The 25,077-nt window shown below is 53.8% G+C and overlaps 1 protein-coding gene across 5 annotated transcripts; it reads right to left on the bottom strand.

The window, feature by feature from the left end:
• Positions 1–957: 957 nt before the first annotated feature.
• LEMD2 (LEM domain nuclear envelope protein 2) lies at positions 958–18,821 on the bottom strand. 5 transcript variants are annotated; one of them, XM_067753308.1, is made up of 9 exons: positions 17,922–18,818; positions 16,164–16,204; positions 12,877–12,952; positions 9,692–9,768; positions 8,709–8,788; positions 6,907–7,052; positions 5,824–5,925; positions 5,644–5,746; positions 958–2,492 (listed from the first exon to the last, which is right to left on the bottom strand). In XM_067753308.1, exons 1-9 carry the CDS (start codon positions 18,727–18,729, stop codon positions 2,342–2,344), a joined length of 1,584 nt encoding a protein of 527 aa, XP_067609409.1. In that variant the 5' UTR covers positions 18,730–18,818; the 3' UTR covers positions 958–2,341. The 5 variants fall into 5 exon arrangements, with proteins under 5 accessions (XP_067609409.1, XP_067609413.1, XP_067609411.1 ...); XM_067753312.1 differs by having other exon boundaries at positions 18,607–18,810; XM_067753310.1 differs by having other exon boundaries at positions 2,354–2,492; positions 5,644–5,763; positions 17,922–18,821.
• Between the last annotated feature and the right edge of the window lie 6,256 nt (positions 18,822–25,077).

Raw genomic sequence — 25,077 nt, 5'->3', positions numbered from 1 at the left:
TGGGGGCCTTTTGTTATTTCTTTATTTTGATCTCCCTCCTGCTGTCCAAACAGCATCACAGAAATAGAGCCTTGCGTTAACTCCCTTCTCAGCTTAAAATGAAACACGGCAGCGCGCAATCCTGTACTGAAAACCAGAAAAAGGAAAGATGGGCTCATTTTTTTCTGAGTTGTGTTTCTGGGTCCTTGACTATCAATTTACCCACCGAGTTTCCAGCTAATGGGAGGACAGCAGGATGGCGCTCACGTACCAGTAGGACCTGTGTGGACGGGCCGGCAGGGTGGTGGAGCAGCCTTCCTCCCAGGCTGAGAAAACGAAGGCCCCGCCGCAAGGGGTGCGGACCCCCAATGCCAGCAGCTCGCCCGCTGTGCCCCCAGGGTAGAGGCAGTGCTGGTGGAGAGCGGCAGGACCCCCAAAGCACTCCCAGCAAACCGCTGCCTCCACTGCAGGTGGGGGACCCCCACGTGTCCCCCGGACTGTGCTGTTCTCCCCAGTGACCGGCCCAGAGGAGACAAGTCTGCCATCGACGTCAACCTCCTGCCTCCCGGGAGACACCGTCAGCTGCCGAGAGGCCTCGTCCAACCTCACCCGCCTCTTCCTTCCTCCCCCTCCCAGGGCTGGTGCCGAGCACCTCCAGGAGCCCCTGGGGCCTCGAGGAAGGCAGAAATGGGGCGGGAGGAAAGAGGCTCTATCAGCCCCCACTCCTTGCCACCCACAGGAACCAGGCGTGCATCTTGCGAGTTCACCCTGCAGGGGAGGTCGTCACACCGTGTTATAAACGTGGAAACCAAGGCTCCGAGGTATGTGGTTTGCCCGAGAACCCGTCACAGGGAGGCCGCTCCCACCTTCTCTTCCAGCTGACCTCTCCCGGGCCAGCGCTTAATGACTCAGGAAGTTGCCTCTCCTTACACATTGCTTTGAGGGAAGAGGAAAAGAACCACGGACGAGAAACACATCCATTTTTAATAAATAGTTTATTTATCCAACAGTTTCAGCCCTGACAGTGAAGCCTGTTGCAGTTTCTTCTTCTGGCTGGAGCCTGATTATGAGACTGTTGCGTTGCCACGGCGCCGGCGCTCGGATTCCGGCCCCGCCGATCACCCAGACATCAGAGGAAATGAGAGAGAGTATTGCTCAAATGAGAGAGACTGGCGCTTTATTAAGGAAACAAAAAAATACCAATAAGACCAGAGAGAGGTGCTTCATGCCTTTTGGAGGCAGCTGTTCCGTCTCCTCGGCTCGCCCCCTCTCCCGCCCGTCGCGGACGAGAACTTGTGGAGATGCTGCTCTAATGGAGAGGCTCCCGGCCCTTAATAAGGTCCCCGCGTAGGTTTCCGGAGGTCGCTCCGCCTGTTGGGGAGGCTCTGGCGGGCGGGCGGGCGAAGGTCCGCGCAGCGGGGTCGCTCCCGGTGGCCGGCAGAGGGAGGAGATGCGGCCGCACCCAGCATACTGAAACCACTGGCTGAAGTTCTCGCCAAAGTGCGTGGGGTGGGGAGGCGTGGTCGCCGTAAACGAGGCAATCTTCGCCCATAGGAAGTGCGAGGATCCCCAGGTCCTGGAGCGCGATCCGGTGATGCGCCGTGTCTGCAGGCCTGGACTGGGGAGGTCGCCTCCGGTGGGGCCGCCCAGATGGGGGCTGGTGGCGGCTCGACCCTCCTCTCCGCTCTGGGGGGCGCATCGTCGCCGACTCCAGGCTCCTCCTGGGGCAACCCTAGCTGCTCATTCCTCCCGACCTGAGGCCCCGTATGTCCGGGGCCGCGTGTCTAGACAGTTCTCCTACAATACTTGTTCTAATTTCTAGCACCTTACCCCTCCGGGGTAAGAGGCCCAATCCAGCTAGAGGACAGGCTTTCTCCCCTCACCCTTGAGCTCCCACGTAACACCCCCCGAAGGCACATGACCAAGCTGCTCCCCAACCCCTGCCGTCCCAGCCACCACCCCGACCCACCTCCCACGGGCGCGGGGCCCACCTCCCTGCCGCGTGCTCCACACACCCAGCTGCACACTTGCTCTGCAGGGGCTCATGGCTGCTGAGCTTTTATCTTTCCATGAAAAACCCTTCTCCCCTTTCTGCCAGCAAAATGGGGCAGAGAGGATCGGACCAACGCAGAGGGCAGCTGCCCACCTGGCCATCTCCCCTGGCCTTTCGAGGAAGCCCACGCTTTCCTTCTGAAAGCTCATCTCTGAAGAGTCTCACAGAGACACCTTTGGAACCAGGGTCAGGAGGAGGGTGATAGTCAAGGCAAGTGTGAACTCAGCACCAGCAGGATGGTGGCCCTCTCACGCCCCTGGAGGGGACTGGCCGGGGACAGGCTGATTGGGAACAGGCCCCGCCCAGGGTTTATCGCTCTGAGTCAGAGAAGGAAGAGGGCTTAGTCCATCTCCACACCAGCATGTCTTCTCCGGCCACGCGGTGGGACTCTGTCTGGATCCGGGATTCGTTGGAGGCCAGGAACTCCACGGCCCGGTCCCAGACCCGCTTCATGCGTCTCCTGCAACGAGGGATGGGGGTGCAGGCTCAGCAGGCAGGCGGCGCCCTTGGCCGCTGTGCCCAGCGCTGCCGAGAGAGGCAGGCTGGTCTCTGGATGCCCTCTGTACAAAAGGGGGCACAAAGCTCCAAGATCCCACACAGAATTTATCTGCGGGAAGAAGAGCGGTCAGGTACTAACTGGACTCCTGCAGAGGAGAGAAATTTCTTGGGCCCCCGAGAAATGATTCCTCAACATTCTCTGCTCCAAAAGCGTTCAATTAAAGTGAGCTGAAAGGGGCTGGAGCCCCCCCCCCCCGCAGGTGTCCAAGTGGGAAGACTCTTGCTGGGACCCATTACTGCTACAGCCCAGCCGGGCGGCACCCCTCTCCAGTGCAGGCTGCATTTTAATGCCTCACGTGGGCTAATCAGAGTGGCCACTGGGCTGTTGAGTCCAGACTCCACAGCACTTCAGGGGATGGGGATGAACTAGGCATCCAACCGGGGAGGCCAAGACGCTGGGGCTGCTTTTGGAACCTGAGCCACCAGGTAGGGCCCCTTCGCAGACACCAGAGTTCCTGCTCTGCCGGATCCCTGGGGCCTTGCACCCCCTCGGACAGCCCCCCATTTCCTCGTTCCCCCTCCAAACTAGACAGCAAGATTCCAGGGCAGTGGGGGAGGGCTGCTTTGACACCTACACTTCGGTGAGCCCCGGCCTCCTGTCTGACTGCAGACCACTCCCCAGCGCCCACACGTGCAGAGCGAACATGGGTACGTGTGGAAGCAGGGGGTTCCGCCGGGAGTGCGCAAATGGAGGGAAACTCCCAGGGTGGCCCATGTGTCAGGAGGCAGAGTGGGGTGGTGGGGCTTTCTTCCCCGGGCGGTGAGGTCCTGCTGCCAACCAAACCCCACGGCTGTTCAGCAGCCCCCACCCGGCTGGTCTGGCCCTGGCCACACAGGTCCTGGGGGCTGAGCCCCTCACACCGGGTCCCTGAGGGGGGGCATTGGCACTGTGTGGGGGCCGCGGCCTCATCCCCAGCCCCCTTCCCAGGCCGCCCGTTACCAGGTGATTACAAGCCGCCCCCGTGTGCCTCCCTGGACAAGCTCTTCAGATCTCCCCCAACCTCCCACAAGCGGGCCCTCACCCACAGGGCAGTATGCCCACGCAGGGCCCAAAGGAGCTGATGGGTCCTTATGAGTCGAGAGCTTGGCTACACTGACCGGGTGGCTGAGCCTCCTGGGTTCACGGACAGGGGTCCAGACCCTGTGGGGCAGCTGCCCACCTGCAGTCTCTGCTGATGCACAGAAGCCGAGGTGTGGTGGCTCAAGCCCCCGATAAGCTGCAGTGCCACTTCCTGCTCTTATTAAAATGACCATGCGTGCTGCCCTTTGATGAGGGCTCAAGTGCTCCGTGCTGCCTCGGTGAGGTGGGAGGCCACCTCTCTGACACCCTGCTCCCCTTTCCTTAAGACCTGCCACTACCTAGTGGCAACACATCTTCCTTATGCATCTTGTCTTCTTTCTCCCCAGAACCAATGCTCCAGCAGGGCAGGGATTTTTGCTTCTTCCTCTCCCTGTCTCCGCATGACCCAGTAGAGTGTGGCATGCAGTAGGTGCTCAATAAACATTTGTTGAGAAAATGAATGAATGATGTCCTCTCTTCAACACAGCCCTCTGCAAGGCAGTGGGATTATCTGTGTTACAGCTCAAACAGGGCGTTACCCATGGTCACATGATGATGAATTCTGGCGGGTCCAGGAATTAGGGGGGAGTCTGGATCTACCAGTGGCCTCCCCTGAGAGCTGGAGGGCTGTGTGCCAGACTCACGCTGGGGACCAACAGCTAGCACAAGCCCCACACCGTGGTTGGTCTGCTCTAAGCTTCCTGCCTGCCATTGTCCCAGGGGTGGGGTGGGCATGAGAGTTATTAAGCATTTTCACGTTTAAAAGGGGCCCTTAAATGCTCTACTCTTCCAGCTTCTCTTGGGTTGACAGAACAGGGTGACCTCGACCACAGAGCCTGGCACTGGGAACACAGAAGTGGCACCAGCCCTGGGTCTCTGAGCAGGGTCTTAACCTCCCTGTGCCTCAGTGTCCTCATCTGTAAAGTGGTGTCCTCAATGTACTCCCTCCAAGGGCCATGCTGAGGGTGGAGTGAGTGAGCTGCACCTGTGCAGGGCTCGGAGCAGTGCCCAGCTCACAGCGAGCACCCAGCAAGGGTGAGCGCTTAGCACCATCCGGAGAGGGTGGCATCTGGCCAGAGACTGTGGCAAAGTCTGAGGTGACCCCGCAGTGGGCCCTGCTGGCTGCCTCCTGGGACTCTGTCCCCCGACTCTACCCTACTCCTGGTTTTGTCAGGGATCTACCCAGCATCCGCAGCCCATTTGGAAGGTGGTCCTGGAGTCGTGCATGAAAACGGCCTGCCAACCCCTCCCATGAGCCATGCACCCGGGAAGCTGACCCCATTCACTGCTGTGAAACCATGTTTCCAACTACGTGAGTGTGCCTTTGTGCATGGAAACTAGACCGTGATACTTTAGATGTGTTTCTGACTGTACACCATGGTTAAAAATGTTTGAAAAACAATCTCTTCCTCCTTGCCAGTGACTGATTCAAGAATAGACAAGTAACCAATTCTGGCCAGTGGAGCCTCAAAGAGGTGTGTCCCCGGTGGCTTCTGGGAATGTTTTCCCTTGCTCATGAGAGCAACAGGTAGCCCATCTCTCCCCTGCTGGTTGTTGCAAGGCAGGTGTTGCTCCGGCTAGCTGCTGGCCACCATCCTGTGACCACCAGGAACACCAGCCAGCCAACAACATCCAGAGAGCAGGACCATGAGAATCACAGAGCAATGGAATCAGAGCCCTTAATGTTCTGTGCCTGGACTTCCATTCATGGAAACCCATCAGGTCCTTCCCTGCAAAGCCCCGCGGGGAGGGGAGGGGTCGGGTCCTAGGGTTGCTCCCCAAAGCACCCCAAAGCGCCATCTCTACAGAGGAGCGGGACCGTGCTTCTGTACCTCTTGTCTGCACTCTGCCTCAATAAGCTGATGGCAAGAGGTGTGGATGGCGCCCCACCTCCCGCTATCCTGGGGCTGAACTGCCCCCCCTCCCCACATGACTGACTCGAGGCTCTGGGCCTCCTTCCGCGGCACTCAGTGGGGTCCGACCCGGGTCTCACCGGCTCTGTGGCGGGATCAGGGTGTCACGCACGTGTAGGATGCCCACGTATGGGTAGCGCTCCATGTCCTGCTCCCAGTCCACGTAGTGGTCCTGGACCACATCTGCAGGACAGAGGGCACTGTTTAGGGTGAGGACGCTCTAGCAGGAGCCAGCAGCCCTTTCACTGGGGGCCACACACCTATAATCTTCTTCACCATCTCATACATGGCCTGCTCTTCCTCTTCCAACTTCCGCCACCGGTATTTCAGGAGGATCAGGAGCCCCCACAGAAAGGCCAAGCCTGGGAGGGAACACAGCACTGTTAATCGTGCACACCACCTTCCCCGGCCAGGCGCCCACTGGCTGTCTCACCAGGGCAGGTCACTGCGCTGGAGGCTGAGGGGGTTTGAGTACCTACTGTGTGTCAGACCCAGGGCTAGCAAGCAGGAAACGAAGGACTGGGAAATGCAGAGGGAGGACAGGCTATTAAGTGATTATCTTCCTCCCACTGGCTGTCACCACAGAGGCCTCCCGAGCCGTCTGGATCTCGGCTCCTCCCAACCTCATTCTGGGCTTTCATCTCCTCCCTTGTGAACCAGAACACGGCGTTTCATACATATATACATGCCGGGGCCTTTGTATTCCAGATGCTGCTGCCGATAATGATGTCTGTGCCTGCCGGCGTGGGAGAGGGAGCCGTGTGCACGCCCAGACGGCCTGTGATTTGTAACCCAGCTCTCTCTGCAGAGCTGGTGGTTTCTGTGTCACGGCCTTTGGCCTTCAGAGACACCCCGAGGCCTCTGCTCAAAGGCAGCCCCTCATGTCGGAAGACTCTGCTTTGCCGCTCAGCACCCTGGGCCTGCCTGCTTTCACTGGGCGTCTGTAGCTCCTGAGGAGGTGCTTACATTGTTCAGGGAGTAAAATTAGGCCAAGCTCCTGCTGGGTCTCCCCCTTGGAGCGGCCTGCGGTCTGGGGTGCCGGAAAGGACAATGCCCACCTCCAGCCCAAGCCAGCACCCTCTCGGGGATGCTGGTGACCCCCGGCCCCAAATCCAGGATGTCTTCTAGTTATCTTCCTGCTCCAGCCACCCAGTCTCCAAAGGGAAAGACGACCCGGGGCAGAGGCTGACTGGTTCATCTCCTCAGTTTCGTTAGACAGACCTCAGGTTCACTAGACAGAAACGAACTCCGAGAGACCGCATCACCCATGCCCAGGGTGTTGCTGAGCTGGGCTCCCGGGAGGCGCAGTGGGAGGGGCAGGGTGACACAGTGATGGGACTTACACCAGAAGAAAATGAGCACATTGGTGACGGCCGTGAGCAGGGCGCGGCTCAGGCGGCAGCCGACACCCATGCGGGGTCGGGCGGACTCCAGGCAGACCACCTTGTCCACCGTGGTCACCAGCTCGGACGGGTCTTCCCCTTTCAACCTGAAACAGGACGCAGGGCTGCAGACACGTTCAACAGCTCTGAGGAGCCGCCGTATAAGCCTCACTATCAGCAGGAGGAGGAGGAAGGCGGGGCTCTGAGGTCTCCACTTGCTTATGAAAAGGACTCGCTATCCTGGTTGCACTCTTTCCAGAAATTTCCCACGTTAGCTACTTAGAAAGAATAAAACTTTAAAGACGGCAGCAGGCTTGAACCCCTGCCGCTGAAGTGACGCCTCCCTCTGTTGGGCGGAAGATTAAAGTGTAAACTGGATGCCCCCCTCCCAGCACAGAGAAATGGAAATGTTTACGGAATCACCGGCTTTGTGCAGCACGGCAAGAATGGAAACAGAGTCTGGGAGGGGGTGCCTTTCCTCGGTGATGAGGAGGCACATAAGCTGTTTACGTGCAGAGACCATGGGGTGCCGTGAGACTCAGGAGCACGAACACCGCCAGGCTCCTGGAGGCCAGACCCCAGCCCCAGAGAGGAGGTGTCAGGAAGCGCGGGGACGCTGCCGACACTCCGCCTTCTGCCGGCGAGGCAACAAGCTCCTGGTCTGGATTGCACAGCCGAGTGGCTGGTGCCCAAACTGTCCGGATTTCTCATGACCCACTTTTTTTTTTTAAAATTGAAGTATAGTTGATTTACAACGTTGTGTTAATTTCTGCTGTACAGCAAAGTCTCACGACCCACTTCTAACACTGGTCGTGGGAGCCAGGCTCAGCTCCCCACAGGCCACCCTCCTCAATGGGAAAAGGCAGCGTCATCATTCCTCTGCGTTAGCAGCTTCAGTGCACGCTGCCAAGGATAAAATCCGTGTTTTCTGCCTTTCCAACACACAGGAAAATCGCTCAGCCACTCAGGGAAGCTTCTTTTTTTTTTTTAAGCCAAAGAATTTGAATCGTGCCACGCATACAGTCATCAAGTTTTAGGCTGAGCTGCCTGAGGGGCTTCTGCTGGATGCACTGCTGATGGAATCAGTAATTTGGGCAGATAGAGAGGAAGAGAACAAAACCCTAGAGTGTGCTTTAACATCAGCAGCTGTAACCGGAACAGAGACCCCGACAAACCCTGAAGGGTGGGAGGGGGCGATGAAGCGAGTGTCTCTCCAGCAGGGGACTCCGGTATCAGGCAGTGGCTGGTGCCCACCCGCCCCTGGGCCGAGCAGCCAGATAGGACCTTTCAGGAAGGTGAAGGGCACGCTGTCTCTGCTAACTGTGCTCACCAGAGACAGAAACAGGTGGAACTGCCCAGCTGGAATAAAACCCAGTCTTTCCTTTTGCAATTTCCATACTGAGTGAAACCAACATTCAGAATCATTTCATCTACAAATGAAAACTAGCACCAAGGAAAGGAAGTGCAAAAAAATGCCATCTCCAGCAAACTGTGCGGGGCCCGTGAAGGAAGGGGGCACAGACTGAGTTACCTGAAACAGGTTTAGCTGGACTGCCAGGCGATCACCCTGACACCTGGATTTTTGTCTCATTTTGAAACTGCTCCTTACACTGCATTCCTAATGCCTCTCCTTCCGCTGCCCGGCTTCAGACCTGGCCCAAGATGACTTGGCTGGGAGACCTGCCCTCTACCTCCCGGCCTGAGACACCTTGATGGGCGATGACAGGGCCTCAGGTGCTTCCGGACGCCCCGCCCACACTCACCAGATGCCCACGTCCTTGTTACTGTTCAGTATCCAGGTCAGTGCCGCTTCAAACTTGGCGGAGGAGCTGCCGGTCACATTCTGTGGGAGGGGGCAGGAGATTAGTCCTCCATCTGGGCGGAGCAGTTGGAGCGATGTTATTCTGCTGCTAGATTAAGGAAGCCCTCTCCATGTCCTCCGCCTGCCCCAAAGCCCTGTTCTGCTAAATGCCCAGCAAGCTGGCAGGAAGGAAGTCTGTAGCTGATGATACCAGGGAAGAGGCTATAACCAGAGGAGGTGATGCGGAAACACACACAGGAAAACAATGCAGGTCTGAGACAGCAGAAGCATGTAATTTTCTCAAGGACTGAAGCACCAGGCCAGAGAGCTGGCAGCTCATCTGCAGTGAGATGAAAGAGTGTCGGGGTGGGGGCCCTGCAGCCAGTCCCGGCTGTGTGGCCTTGGGCAAGTCCCTCCCCTCTCTAGGCCCCAGGTTCCTCATCTGTGAAATGAAAATTGGACGAGGTGACCCCTTAGGTTTCTGCCAGTTCCAAAAATCTGTAATTCTGTCATCCTGAGGCCACACCGAAAATCAAATGGACTCAGAGCAACCCAGACGGTAGTCCTGAGGGGAGAGAATGACAGGTTAAATATCTTAAGGCTGCTGAGAAGGGGGGAAAAATGAGTCAAAGGAAGGGCAAGTCACAGGGCCACTTAAAGAAGGGGCAGCGGCAGCAGCCCACACCGCTGGTCAGGGAGCAGCAGGTCAGGAACGAGCTGCGGCAGGCCTGGTTCTGGCTCACCGCTCACCTTGGGCCCAGTCACCCCATCATTGCCTTAATTTAAGGTAGCCTAACACTCAACTGAGTTAAAACAATTTTTTTTTTTTAAAAAAAGGGAAAGCAAACACAAAACAAAAAGGGAAAAAAAACCCCGCAGGGCTTGAGGGATCAATACAAAAGCACCAGGACCTCCCGGGAACGGAGCGCACTGCAGCCTACTTACTGCTATATATTCCTGGGCTTCCATTACAGGAATGCATTTGCTTTTTAGCTTCTCTGGATTTCCACATTCAAAATTACCTAGGAGGGAAAAAACACACATTCAAGTACAAAGAAGAGGTGAAAAAGATTTACCCTGAAACCAACTAAAAACTGCAGCAAAAAATCAAGCCATCAGCTCTGATGTGGAACATGTGGCCCGGCGGCTCCAGCTTCTGTGGGGCATCTTCACTCTGCAGCAAGATCAAAAGCCACTTAGCTTGGATCGATTCCAGATCATTAAAACCTGACCTGCAAAGCAGTGCAGCGATTTGCATTAAATGACTAAAAAGCTGCCCAATACCAAGGTCTGTTTGCAGCTGATCCCTAAAAGGATCAGACAGGCAGCTTCGGAAGGCACTGGGATGGCACTATAAATAAACGCAGTCTGGGAAAAAAGAAAGGCAGGGAGGCTGTTGCATTGCAGGGATTTTGACCCATGACACAGGCAGGTGACCTAGAATGCCAGGTTTTGAGGGGCCCTAGGGAGGGATGTCCAAAATGCTCCGTGGAAGAAGGGGTGTCTGTGTGCTGGGGCCCCGATATGGTGCTCCAAAGCTCTCTTCTGAGCACCCTGGGTGGCTGGCTCCCACCTAGGATGGAGCTGGGAGCCTCCCCCTTAGTCCTGCCCAGGCTCCCAGGCCTGGCCCAAGGCCCAGTCCCTCTGAAAAGCCCCCATCCCTAGGGGCCTCTTGTTTAGCCAAATCGGCTGGACTTGGGGCCCTGCCACAGCCCTCGGCTCTTGATTACCCATGGTGGCTCCCCCACCAGGTGCTGCTTCACCACTAGACCCCTTGGAAGCAGGGACAGTGCAGGGCTGGGGCCGTACAAGATCCTTCACCCCCATACACGGCCTGACTGCCCTTGACCTGGCACAGCCTGGGGGCTGCGATGGCCAGTCTGTGCGTGTGCTGGGGAGGGAGTGGCTGAAGATAATATTAAAAAAATCTTGAGAATGAACTGAAGCCTGCCCCTCACCCCCTAACACAGCCAAATCCTCCTATTTCAAAGTTGATCTCGTCCTTCTGGGTCCCCTGAGAATCAGCTGGCTTCTCCCGTGCTCCTGCCCCACCCAGATCACCCTGCCCTGCTTAGGCCTTCCAGGACCACTGCCAAGGTCTCCTGGTTTCCTCCTCTCCCCTTTCTCATCCATGTTTGCTCAACAAAGCTTTAAAACGATTCTGCTTAAATTGACACCGCTCCACTCAAACTGCTGCCACATTTGCCTCCCTGGCACCTGGCTCTCCGTCCATCACTCCCCTGCTCGAAAGCCTTCCCGGCCCTCACTGCCTTCAGAAGGGACTCCCAGTGGCCTGGCAACCATGGCCAGCCAGGGTGGGACTCAACTGGCCTTTCCAAACTCCATTCCCTCTGTTTCTCCTTCCTCGTGAAGCTGCTTCCATCTCTGACCCTATAATTTCCTGCCTCTCTGGCCCCACCTTTCCCCCACAAGTACGTAACTAATCCCACCCGGGCTTCAAGGCCTGGCACAGATGCCACCTCCCCTGTGACGCTTTCCTGACTACTCTAGCTAAAAGGCATTGTGCCTCCCAGAAGTTCTGGCCTCTTGGTTCTCATCCAATGGCATTTTATACCACTCAGTGGTCAAGGGGGTAGGTAGCCTATCTCTTCTACTAGACCACAGGCAGCCTGTGGGCAAGATTCTGGGCTGAGTCGCCTTGTGTCCTGCAAAGGCCAGCCAGTGCCCTGTCCATAGCTGACCTCCAGCAGGAGGTGGGGGGAGGGAGTATGGCTGAGTACAGAGCCTGCACGGCCCTGCGGCCTGTCTCACTGAGACGCATACCCTCAGGGCTGCCCCTGCCTGGCTTGTGGGAAGACGGTGGGTACTAGGCCCCTTGATGGCATGAGCCAGGACCACACAAGGAGGGTGGGATGGAGGAGAACTGTCTACTAGGATCCATGGTTTAAGAGCAGAGCTTCTCGACTTTATATCCTGGGGGACTTAGTAAAATTCAGACTTTGATTCAATAGGTTTGAGATGGGACTAAGATTCTGCATTTCCAGTAAGCTCTCAGCTGACACTGATGTTGCTGGACCTTGGACCACAACTGAGTCACAAAGGTTTCAAACACCCCCTCAGGCCAGAATTTATATGCCAAGCACCTGGGCCACAGATGACCGTGATGCTCTGAGCCCCAACTCCTACCTCTCCTCCGAGGAGCTCACAGAAGCCTCCCTGACCACCCCAGTCTCCCAGCAGTCAGGAGGGAGGAGGCGGCAGAGCTGAGGCCCACAAGACTGGCCCTGAGGACTGAGGGCCCAGTACAAGTCCACCCAAACTTGACTTCCCGGCGACAGCCTTAGACAAGGGTTGGCCCTACAGGTGAGAGGCGCCCCTTGAACCTCCCACAGACTGACGTCTGGTTCTCGAGTCGAGTACACTTAACACAGGCACAAGCCCTGAGCTGTCACCCACGTCATCTGTGATTTGGAGAGCCTCCTGGATGCCAGGTGTCGGGCAGGACACAGTATAATGCAGGTGCCATCTCTGGCCTCAAGGAACATGTTTACCAAAGAAAACAGTGGGGGAGGCTTCTGGATGGAGGAGATTTCAGGGGGGCATCTAGAGAACAGCACTTGGCTTTCATTTGGTTAAGAAAAGACAGACCCAAGATCATTCAGTCAGATGGGGAGACTGAGGCCCTGAGATGTCAGGGACTTGTCCGGTGTCCCACAGCCAGATGGGGACATGGGACATTAGGGCCCAGGAGGGCGGGCCAGGCCTGAAGGTGCTTGGCCCACCGCTCAGACCGCTCCACCTGCAGAGGCCTCTGCACCGAGCTGGGCCGACCACCTGGTACAGGGAGGCCCTCCAGGTTGGGGGACCCAGACTCTGAGAATACCTGAGGGCTGGGCCCTTCCAGTGCAACACGGACCCCCAGAACATTAGGTGGGGGGCATCCCAGAGAAGGGGGCACATCTGCTAAAAGGCCTATGCACGTGCCAGGACCCCTGGGATCCTTCAGGAACCTATGCGTTTTGCCCAGATGCAAGGCTTAAACAAGATGCGTCTGTGGGGAGGCGGGGAAGGGGAGACTGGGCTTCTGAGCGTGTCTTCTGGGAGATGACACGGCATCTCAGCCCACAACCCGCTCATGGGGAGTCTTGGGCCTCGGGAGACCTACTCACCCGCTTGGATGGCCAGGAAGTTGTACAGCTCGTGCAGCACCTCCAGCAAGGCCGCCTTCTGCTTGGCCTGACAGAACTGGAAGGGCACGGGACAAGCGGTCAGCAAGGAGGGGTGGGTGAGGGGGGCCTGTCTGTCTGATTTTACCGTCAAGGACTCAACAGCAAGGTACACCTCATACTTTAAAACAATGACAACAAATTCTGCAAAGGGGTGGGCCCAGGGATAGGGCCGATAAATACTGGGTTAACTGACTGAAAAGAACACCATAAAAGCAGAGGCAGATGGACAGCAGACACAGTAACTAAGGGTCCACCATCCTGGAGGCTCCTGGGCCTCTGCCCCGTGGTCCCCGTTGGAATAAAGGCCGTTGGTGGGGCCGTGGAGCAGGGGCGGTGTGGTTGTGGGGAAATGCAGGAGCCCAGCCTCCTCAGAGGGAAGCGCAAACGCTGCACGGCGCAGTCTGGTCTCCTCCGTGGGCCACTCCTGTCCGTTTCTGGAGAGCCAAGTGTCTACAACCTGCCGTGGATGGTCTACTTTGTGGATTATCTGATGCAAATGTTTAATCTTAGACTGCGTTTCCCTGGAAATGGAAAATTTCGAGCAATCTTGCAACTGTAGGGAGAAAATAAATGTCACCTGTCTGAGAAAATCAGAATATCTGCACATGTACTCCTTCAGCACATGTAACAGTGGGGACACCATTTTGCTAGACTCACTGGATTTGGGACATTTAAAAAAGACCGCTCTTCCTTGAGAGTGGACGACAGACCGGGTGCCATGCTGAGTGGTCTACATGTGAGGGAGCACGGTGTCCTCGCTGCACTCCTCACTGTACCCCAATTTCTCAGGTGAGGGGTCCAAGGTTTAAGACCTTAAGTGGGCCACCAAGAACCCACAGTTCATAGTAGATGGTGGAGCCACTTGGAGTGTGGCCTGTTGACTCCAAGCCCCCACCCCTCGAATTCCAGGCCTCTTCTGGGTTGTCACTGGGCAGAGACCTGCACTGAAGTCGAAGGTCTGGGTTCTGGACCCGGCTCTGCAGCTACAGAAGGAACCAAGGTCGTTTTCCTTCTCGGGGCTCGTTTGTTGCCCTGATCTAATTTGGTTTCTAACGGTCTCAGAGGCCAAGATTTGTCCCTTCACATGGCCTAAGGACCCTAATGCCTTTACAAGGTATGAAATGATGCGACCAAGATTTATGCACATGACTATAAATGTCCAGAAACAACTGACGTGCCTCCTAGTAGAGTGAGAAACCCCAACTACTTTTTAAATGCTATTTAACAATATGGGAAAAGTTGATAAGTAAGTATCAAATGTAACTAAATACATAGAGATCCCAATTCTACAGACACACATACACAGAGAGATAAGGTGAGAAGGAAATGCTCCCAAAACGTTCATGGTGATTATCTCTAGGTCTCAGAATCACCAGCGATTTTTGTCACATTTTTCAAATTTTCTAAATATCTATTATTGTCGCAACCAGGAAAAAAAAAAAAAAGCAGTAGCAATTAATACTGTTCCAAACTCACAGACATTTAGGCAAAGCAGGGCTGATATCACCTAAAGGACAGAAGGTACCAGACAACGAGACAGCCTGATTAAGACAACACACCCACTCCCAGCCCATCCCCAGGGTTTCAGCAGGACAAAGGCAGAAAGAAAAACAGAGTCACAGTCAGCTGAGAAGGGAAAGAATACGTGTATCTGAAACCCAAATGCCCCTCTGGGTTCTGGGTGAGCTTGAGCCACACAAGGAACGAGACCCAGCAAGAAACTCACCCAAGCTGAGAAGCACCTCCCAACCCGCCTGTTCCTGTGTCCACCCACCACGAAGGCCAAGGGTACCCCATAAAATCTCAGCTCAACAGAGCCCAACACTGCAACCGAAGGGAGCCTGTGATGTCGTGGCGCAGGCCCTGCCTGTCTGCTCGCTGAGCAAGTCTTTAGCGAGGACCTGGATGGTGCCCGACTGGCTCACTCAGGTGGGGCCGGGTGCGTCCAGCGCAGAGGAGCACCCCGGAGCTTATCTCATATGTCATTCCGTCTTGGGCCTGATACACTCAGAGGTGTGAAGGACCAAGAGACAGAAACCAGGGAACCCGTTTCTAAATAAAAGACAAATGAAACTAACATCACCAGAGAAGTCTTACAGAAAAAGTATTTTTGGTCCCTGTTTTTGTTTTCAGTCTTCAAAATTCTAGTTTCCCCTTCTGGCCATTTTCTGGGCCACTTCCTTCAATCATCAACTGCAGTTTTTATGATAGAAGGCAGATTATAATTATTATGAGTCTGTTTTTACAAAACAATAGGGAAGCAAAGACATCTGGTGGATGAAAGCAATAAATACGTGTAATAAAAACACCCCCCAAATATGACACAGCAGAAGCCAAAGGGAAATAAAACCAGTTGTCTGCGTCAGGATGCCCCTTCGTTAACACAGGTAAGAGAGTCAACGCAGGGGCCTGGAAATGACCGTGGGTGGTTACTTTCCCAGCCCCCAGGCTGCCAGAGATGCGCACTCAGGGCTCAGGGAGGCCAGGCGTTGCACACTTAATAATTAGACTACTAAGGCATGCCCTCTGGCAGCACGAGGCTCCTCCTGGCAGGATTTATGACCTGAAAATGTACTGCCTGGTATCTTCCCCAGACTACCACCTGTACCGGAGCACCCCAGCTCCTCGGTAATGCTGCTTTCATGACTCGTAAATGGATGGGGCTGCTCACCTTCCCCAAGTATTATTTGTAGGGAACATTAAAGCTTCATAAAACAAATCTATAGACTAAGAGGGCTAACTCCACTTCAGATGTGTTTAAAACAACTCCCTGATGACCTTTCAAATCAGAACAGCATTTTCAGAGCCACAGACGTACAACTGGAGAATGTGGAATTGAGAACCTGGCCTCCTGATGCTTAAAAAGCTGCCAGCCCTTCCTCCTGAAGCGAGGGGAGCTTGTGAGGTCCCTCGACCACAACCTACTGCATCCCCCCAGATCGACTTAGGCAGAAGATTAAAGTCCTTAATGCTGCGATTGATGCGAGAGTTCCCGTAACAAGCCGGGGGTTGCATCTTGGAAGGTCAATTCTCTCTGTTTCAAGTACTCCTTCACTGCCACAGTTGAGTCTAACACATACATCAGGGAACACTACATGACTCTGATACATTACAGGAAGCACTCCTGACAGCGATCCTATTATCATCTTTTTGTGGGCAAGTTTACCTCCTGATAGAGGCCAACATCCTTGGGAGGAAGAACAAAAGCTAGAGAAACTCAAACTCACCTCATCTGTTTCTGTCTCACAGTCCACTGGCAATAATTTCACTGAGACCAAGAAAAGAAACAGAGGAAATTAAAAGTGCGGGTTGTGGGAAAGGGTACAAAAAGGGATCACTCTCAAAATTCAGGGTAAGTAAAACATTACCAACATAAGGGGGGGGGATTAGAAAGATGTCATCTAAATGAGGCATTTAAAAAATGCGGACAGTAAAAAACGTAAGGGATTCTCGGTCTTGGATTAGGGATTAGTACAGCTGTGTTCTAATCCCGGGGGAAAATGATTAGCCTCAGGATAGTAGATAGCTATTCACTTAACCACTCTGAACCTGTTTCTTCATCATAACATGGTGTCACTGAAGCCTTCCTTGCTTAACTCAGACTTAGTCTCAAACAAGACAACACATATGATGGTTTTATAAATTGTACACGTTATGTTAAACAGGGATTAATACTATCATGGGAGGGGAATTCCAGGTAAATCCCAGTATCTATCCAGGAGCTATTGTCTTAAAGCATCTCAGCAGTGAATACAACAGTATACCGTTTTTTGATGTCACCAATGTAAACAGTTATAGTTAGTACCAGTATGGTACCATGACACTCCTGGGACTACTTAATTTCTCTAGCAGGTGGATTAAACTGCTCTCATAGTCAAGAAATTATTTGGGTGTGTGCACGAGCCTGGGATCCTCGTGCCCACAGACTTGTTTATACACCCAAATATCCATCTGCTGCAACAGCTAAGACATAATTTAGCCTTTCCCTGCATTTTGGCTGTTCCTGCTAGGTGTGGAAAGACCTGGCCTGGGCTAGAGGCTGGGAATAGTATTAATCACAATCATTCTTTGCAAAGAATATTAAAAGTCAGTGAACTACAGTCATTTTATACTTAAATTTATAAAGAAATGGTCTTTGTGCTGTTTCCTATTAGCCTAGAACCCAGAATTATGGAAGAAGCAAATTTTCCTTTTAGGAAACACGAACGCTTAACTATTCGTTAACACACTGTATCCTGCAGACTTCTTGTTGGTATGTCTTATCACGGAACTATCTGTGGACAGAAGCATGGCTGAGAACATCCTTGAGTCACGGGACCCTCTCTTTTCACACACCCCAAGAAAGTGCTGCAGTGATAAATGCCATCATTTACATCAGTTTAAACTATTTAAAAGGCTCTTCCACACCTGTCTCAGAGGCAGGGCTAGTATAATCCTTTGACAAATGAGGGTCCTGTGGTCCAAAGAAATGGAGTATGTGGCCTTTTTGGTGCTGCGAAGTTGGGACCCCAACCAGAGCCTATCTGTGAGCCGTGATACCTGGGGTGCCTTCAAACGGGCACTAATGTGTGAAAGAGCAAGAAATCAAAAGAGAAGAAAGAACTCAAAAGCAATGGGGGTAGACCTTTAGAGGGGTGTGTCAGAGGGCCTTCTCTGGAGAGGGAGAATAAAAGTGACCACAGAAAGATTGCTTCCAGCACGTGGTTGAAAGGGAGATTAGTAGGGAGGGCTAGGGCAGAAAATGAGAATAGGACAAAATGAAGACAGAAATTATTGCAGATGCAGGAATCCCAGCCCTCTCCTCCCATAACTGGAGGAAGAAAAGTCAAAGTTTGGAAGGAAGAAGATGGCCAGAGACATCTGACAAGGCCCGGGAGTGTTCAGCCTGGTGCTGAGAGGACCGGGGCGGAGGGGTGTGGGGGGCGGATTATCCTGGTGGACACACGCGCGCTCAAGGCCCTCCCCTGCGCCGGCCCGGGACGTACTGTTGTCCTCCGCCTCCTGCGGCGCCGAGGGCTTGCCCATCTTCACCCAGAGGATGCCCAGGAAGACGAGCAGCAGCCCCAGGCTGGCCCAGAGCAGGAGCCGGGAGAGGTAGCGCTCCAGCCGCCGCCCCACCTCGGGCCGGGCCCGCGCCGCGCCCGCCTGGCCCGCTCTCGTCGCCCGCAGGCCCGGGCGCGGGTCGGGACCGAGGAGGGCGGAGGACGGCCGCACCGGGGCTGGGGACGAGGCCCACCACCGACGGACTCCGTGGCCGGGGCCCGGCACGGCCCTGTCGAGTGGCCGGCAGTCCTCGTCCTCCTCGGAGCTGCCCCGGACCGAGGCGCGGCGTCTGAGCTGCGCGGGGCGGGGGGGGTAGGCGAGGCCGCGGCTCCTGGACCAGGAAGCGGCGGAGGCCCCGATGTCGCCGTAGGCCCCAGAGGTCGCGTAGGCCGGGCCCGAGGCCGGCGGGGAGAGCCAGGGCTCCGACCGCAGGGAGGACGCGGCGGGCCGGGCGCGAAGCGGAGCCTCCTCGCGCAGCCGGGCCTCCTCCCGCAGCCGCTCCTCGCCCCTTGCCCGGGCCTCCTCCCGCAGCCGCTCCTCGCCCCTTGCCCGGGCCTCCTCCCGCAGCCGCTCCTCGCCCCTTGCCCGGGCCTCCTCCCGCAGCCGCTCCTCGCCGCGCTGCCGGACCTCGCCCCGCAGGCGGCGCAGCTTGTTGCGGTAGACGTTCCGGGTGGTGTCGGTGATGGGTCCTGGCTGGAAGCCCAGGGCCTGCAGCTCCCGCCGCAGCTCCAGGTCCGAGAGGCCGGCCATGGCCAGGACGCCAACCCCCGCCTGCCCCCGGCGCACACCGGACCCGGAACTGTTCCCGCCGACGGCCGCGGCGGAGCAGGCGGGGCCCGCGACGGAGCAGGCGGGGCCCGCGCCATGTTGAGAAGGTAATTCTTAATCGCCATGTTGAGAAGGTCTGAACCGCCGTATGGGCGGGCCATGATGAGGAGGTCAGAATCAGCCTCCAAGGCTGCCATGTTGGGGAGGTCTGAGGGTTTTGGGCTTTTTGTTTTTGTTTTCCTTTTTTATTTCCCACCTTGCTCAGTCCTTCTCGTCTGTAAGAGCAAGTGGTGTTTACCTCTGAATCCTTCTCCCCTTGCACAGTCCCTGGCACGTGGTAGGCACTCGATAAAGTCATGTTGATTTAATGGATGAATTACTTAATGGTAAGAAAATATTGCCTGCCATATCAGTAAACTAGGGATCTAGCCACCACGTTACAGTCACCCCCAATGATGAGCCCTGAGGGAACTCAAGAAGGGAACAAGGGATGCCCACCATCTAGCAGCCACTTCCCACAGTGCAGCTTGAGGAAACTGAATGAGAAAACAGAGGATTCTGGCCCTAGATAGCTGAGGTGCATGTGAAAGAATGGTTTAAGTGAGTCCAGACTCTTGCATCTTCCCATACATAGAAAAGTGCTAAATTCCTTAACTTGAGTTATCTGGTTTTCTTTTATTGACAGTTATCTTTTGTTCCAACTACCTGGTGTTATTGCAAAAACTCCTATATATCCTGACTGCCCCTCTTCCCCTTGGGAACCGTTTTCTCAGTGTTATCTGAGAGGCTCTCTCCCGGGCTTGAAGTCCTAAGAATGTCTGCTGAATAAAACATAACTCTCAACTTTTAAGTTGTGCAATTTAGCTGACAATGGTGAAAGACAAGCACTGCCGAGAGTGGGGAGATGGAATCCTTTGCCTCTCTCTGCACTTGGGGACCAATGCGTTCAGGGAAGGGCTTTGTTTGGGTTGTGGTGTAGACCCCAGGCACGCTCTGGGACCTGGTCTGAACTAAGGTCATGGTCGGCAGGCCTCTGTGTTTTCCTGGCTGTTCACTCACTGACATTGAGCCCCAAGGGGCTGCAGGCCCTGCCCTTGGCGAGATGCTGGCAGGAAAGGAGCTCCCACCAGAGGAGGACACTGCATCCCATCGTGGGGGCAGAAGAGGCAAATGCCCTTGGGCTCTTAGGGGCAGTTTGAGCCCGTGCGAGGAGGCCGTGTGGCCGGATGGTGGGATTTTCATAAGGAGAGATAGGTAGGAGAAGACCCCAAGATGTAATCTTGTGTCACCTGTGGATTTAGGTAGGGGGTTCTTGAATCCAGACTCCACCACTATTAGACGTGCGATCATATCCAATTAACATTTCTAGCCTGTTGGCCAGTAAACCTCATTGGATTGCTGTGAGGATTAGAAGAGGTAATTTGTATAAGGTGCTCAGGACACATGCTCCATAGTGTTTGCACTTAACCCATTTGTGTGCAGCATCAGTGCTGTGTAGAACCTCCCACCCGACAGAGAAACCCCTAAGGAAAGCATGGGGAGTGGTGACAAATGGAAGTAACACTGTGGTCTTCCTTCTGCCTCCCACTCCCTCTTTGTATTCCTTCCACATGGATCATCAACTGCCTTTCCCAGACACTTACTGCTGGTCTCATAAGTTCCATTCTCTTTCTAACCCCTCCAATTCGGTTCTCGCCTTCCCCCAATCTCGCCTCCTCCCCTATGGTCCCGTTGCCCACCCCCACCTTGTCTCCCCACCCTGGGTCCCTGGACAAGGCACCTCTGCCAGCGTTTGCATTTGTGCCACTTGCTCTATCACGGAGAATTTATCACTGGCCACATTGCGGGGGAAATGACAACCTCCGCTTGGTCAGGCTTCCGAGTTAGCCTCGCCATCTCCCCCGACTTAGCTGCTCCCATGTGGTGCGATTTCTCTCACCAAGTGTTGTTTTCCTTTCCTCTGCCTGTGTTTGCACGGAATACCATGAATTTGATATAGTGATTGCCTAACACATATACCACATAATAGTATTTTCTTTCTTTCTGAAGCACTGTTTGCATGACAAATGAGTTGGTAACATTTGTGCTTCTCCTTGCAGCTGTGCAGTTCAATATATAAAGAATGAGCCTTTCAGCATCAATACTGGCCCCGTGTATTCTAAGAGGGCTTGAAACTGATGCTTAAACAAAGTTAATGTTACAGCATTTCGCAGAGTTACAGTCTATTTCCACACAGTGGATCTAGGGGCGATTTAAAAAAAATACCCAAATGGGGCCACCCCTGGGGTGGTCCCCCGTGTGGGCTTTGTCAGCTTTCCTTGTGTTTGGGGTCCCGGCTGCTGCTACATACACCCAGGGCCAAATGACCCCCAGCCCTCCCCCAGCCCCACCCGAACCCTGTTGTCTTCCCTTCAGCCTCGAACCCATCATGTTTGCAGCAGTGCCCTCCCTCCCCCCATCCCCCAGCGCTCCATCTCTGCCTCGCTGGGTCTAGCAGGCCTTTGGGGTAATGTGCCACCACTTACAGCATATTTGCCAATCATGCTTCCCTTCCCCATCCCTCCAAGAAGAAGCCTCACAATCTGTTTGGAAAATTCAGTCAGAAAAAACCTCATGAGGGACCTCCCTGGCCGTCCAGTGGTTAAGATTCCACGCTTCCACTGCAGGGGGTGCGGGTTTGATCCCTGATCAGGCAACTAAGATTCCTCATGCCGCGCCGCAGCCAAAAACTTTTAAAAATTAAAAATAAGAAAATTAGAAAAAAGGAAAATTTTAAAAAAAGAGAAGAAAAAAACATCATTAAAAAAAAGAATAAAGAATAAAACCTCATGAGTCAATCATTCCTCCCATGTCTCGGGCCTCTACATTTTCCTCCTCAACTCCCCGATCCAGTCCACCGCTTCCCTGGAGTGATAACCCTTCAGGGTCCTCCTTCAACATTCTCCACCCTCAAAGCACTTTTACCAGCTTCAGTGAAGTCAGTTTGTTGCCCATCAGCTTTTATCCACGTGACCGTCCCCACACTTCTGACACTGACCCTTAGGTCTTCCCCTCCGAAGGGCTCCATCTTAGTGCTTCTTTGCCACCACTGCCTGTGTTGTGTTGGGAGCTGCCCACGAGGCCCCTTTGGGCCTTCTCAGATCTGCCTTTCTGTGTCTCTTCTAGTTCTGCCGCTGGGCCTGTCGAGTATGGGAACACACATTTCCAAGAAGAGGGCAATATTGCAAAGTCAACGGCTGTCCTGTGTGCCCTCCTTTCTCATCACTTTGTTGTGGTTTTTTTTTTAAGGTGAGCACCTCAGGCTGCGGTTGGTCTTCCTGATTTCTTAAAGTCAGAAGAGGGAAAACAAGCTCCAATATCTAAATCTACTGCGTAACCACATCCACACATTTAGTAGAGATGAGGGGCCGCTTGGAGGATGCTCTGGGTTCCCAAGGGGCTGCCAGGCTGCCTGCTGTCCTGCTGACCTCGCTCTGCCTCGGCAGAGCCTTATAATAATAACAGCCATAAATCTTTTAGTGGGTTCCTTTCTCATTCTCTTCCTGCGAAAAGCCCTGCACACATTTATCAGGTCCTTTAAAGATGCTCCAGACCATGGACTTGCCCTTGATCCACCTTGTCCCTGGCCTCGTGCATCCCTCTTGGCTATTCTGGGCTTCCTTCGAACCATCGCATGGGTGGCGTCACACCGTGGTGGGGGCACTGGGAGAGTATGGTTGGAAAGGGGGACGATGTAGGTGCAATTTTGGGCTCAGATTTGGACTGGAACGGCCCCAGCTCTGCCCAGCATCTTGCTGCCTCATCTCAGTACCCTGACCTATCTCTCTAGGTCAATGAAGGGGCAAACAGAGTCACAGAAAAGTGTCAGAATGGGTTTAATGAGCAGTTAGGTTACCTGCTTTTCATCAGCAGCTGAAAATTAAACAAAACTCTCACTCTTTTGGCCACTTTCACACCTTGAAATCTGTGGGTAAGAGTTCCTTTAGAGGCATGGAATACATTCCCCAATGTCAATAATGAATTGTGTATGAAGAAAAACGTAATGCTTTCAGAACATTTTCTTTTGGGCTTTGTCCATGATTAGATTACACTAAATTATAGAGTACAGATATCAGGCAATTACTCTTTGCTTTTAAGTATTCAATTTCATGGCAAGTCCACGTAGCTCAGTAATTTTAAAATCACGCCGACGTGGTTACCAAGAAAATACCTCATCATCTCCATCTTGTGAAACTAGGCTCAGGTCGCCCTATAATTACCTGTGGTCCTAAGTGTAAAAGTACATTCCAGATGAAAACGGGTAATCTGTAACTCTCTGTAATTGCCAGGTATCTGGAGAGACTCGTAGATTTTGCTGGATAAATCTCAGCCAGATGTTGAGAAGCTGCGTCCTCGCCCTACTGGTTCCTCTGGGCACTTTCCCTGTCTCTGATGCTGGCTGGGTCCTGGTCTAGGCATCCTCTAGCTTTAATCAAGAGTGTGTCTCTCTTTACTTCTGTTTTGTGAAAACATGGTCATTTTCTCCTTGGCTCAGTTCAGAACCTCCCCAAGCTATCCCCCGCCCCTGACCCAGTTTTAATTTCTTCCAGGGCTGTGCATGTCCTGTAAGCAGTCGAGTCCGCTGTCCTGGAAATGGAGGCGCTCATTGGAGAAAAAGAATTATTTGAGCCGATGATGAGAAATCGAACCAGTGGCAGGAGGAGGAGGAAAATGAGAGAAGAAAGGGGCCGGCATATCTAAACAGGCGGCCAGGGCGCTGTGCATAAAGAAGCAGGTGGTGGCTGGGTCCCCGTCATGGCTCATTACTGGGAAGCACTTCAGAGGCCACCGGGTGAGGGTGGGGGACAAGTCGGCTGCAGCGCTGAGCTTTGAACTGGCCTGTTCTGCGGAAGACAGCATCCTCACGCTTCCTAGGTGCTCTGCTTGCTGAAGCAATTCCCATTGAAAAAGATGCAGACCATCCGGGGTGAAATCTCCTAGGTGTCTCATTTCCCTCCATAGCACCCATTTCAACCCTCAGGAGCTTTGGGAAAATTCCCCAGAGGATGCTGGGACCCCCCACACCCCGCCCCAGAAATGGGTGCCCCCTGCTGGGGGTGGGGTAAGGTGGTCTCACTGTAGGGGCAGATCTCAGCAGAGGGCGAGGAAAAGACGCGAAATCTGTGTTTTCCACAAGGAAAGAGACAGTGAACATTTTACGTTTTTGCTTCTTGGAGAGCGTTACTGATAACGGAGGAACTTGGTGGAAATTAGAACGGCGAGGAGGAGTTCTGGATCCAGTTCCTCCAATCGCGTGCTTTATACCTAGATTCCTGTGGCTTTTCCTCCCTTCATGTGCCCTGCTGCAGCCCTCTCTCCCCGTTTATTAGCGGGTGTCTGGGCAGCATCTCCCGGGATCCGGCAGCTGTGCTTGGGTTGATCAGTACGTGCACTGGAAACTGTGTGAACGTGCTGTGTGCAGGCTCTGGGTCCCGTGTAAGCTTCCTCGAGGGGCATTCAGAGCACCCCAAGCGAGGGTCCTTTTTAAGGGCTGGAGTCATCTTGTTCTGACTGTTATCCATGGCTAAGCCCTTGAAGTGGCTGAGGCGGGTGGAGATATGGAATGGGCACTGTTGTCTAATTGCTGGTAACCTATGAATGGAGCTTGGGTTCCTATATGGCCCCAGTTTATAAATAAATGAGCATTCATTAGCGTAAAATTAAATTAGAATGAAATTTCCCATCCAGTTTTGTTTAGAAGGCAGAAATAAAATGGGTTGGCTGTGTAATTTTGCCATAGATGCTGGAGCATGTAGTCACAAGGTGATAATAATAATAGTAATGTGCTTTTTGCTGGTGCCTCCGTCCCCAGATCTCAAGGCAGATATTACCACCTTGCTTTTGCAAAGGCTCATTGAGGTTAAAGGGCTAGCTGGAAGTTACCCAGCAAGGGGTTGAGCGCAGAGGCCTTAAAACGCTCTGGTCCATTAGACCTCGAGTCAGTAAACAGAAAATGGACGAGGATTCAGGAGGCCTGAGTTACTGTGCTTGCTCTGCCACTGACTCAGAACATGGGCAAAAGATGCCGTCTCTCCGGGACTCAGTTTCCTTACCTAGAACGGAAGGGCCGGCGCAAATCTTCCGATTCCGTGGGTCTCAATTAATATTTGCACACAGAACTTACAAAAGGCACATGCGTTGCTAATATATGCACCATTTATGGCCAAACTCTCTCTGAGCTTTATTATTTCCCTCTTTATGGCATGACCTGACTCTGACCTTTGGAAATTAAAATATTAAATAAAAGAGTCATTTCTGTATATTTCATGATTTATTTGCTGGAGGGGGATT

Source organism: Pseudorca crassidens, chromosome 10 (assembly GCF_039906515.1).
Source record: "Pseudorca crassidens isolate mPseCra1 chromosome 10, mPseCra1.hap1, whole genome shotgun sequence".
Taxonomy (NCBI): Eukaryota; Metazoa; Chordata; class Mammalia; order Artiodactyla; family Delphinidae; genus Pseudorca; species Pseudorca crassidens.
This window is presented reverse-complemented; position numbering and strand designations above follow the sequence as displayed.

Excerpts from the sequence above, each read along its gene's own strand:
- LEMD2 (XM_067753308.1), bottom strand. The coding sequence starts at position 18,729 with ATGGCCGGCCTCTCGGACCTGGAGCTGCGGCGGGAGCTGCAGGCCCTG. Across the intron at positions 9,769-12,876 it reads CTTCCTGGCCATCCAAGCGG|GTAATTTTGAATGTGGAAAT; the intron begins GTGAGTAGGTCT and ends TTTCCCTCCTAG. Across the intron at positions 5,747-5,823 it reads GATGGTGAAGAAGATTATAG|ATGTGGTCCAGGACCACTAC; the intron begins GTGTGTGGCCCC and ends TCTGTCCTGCAG.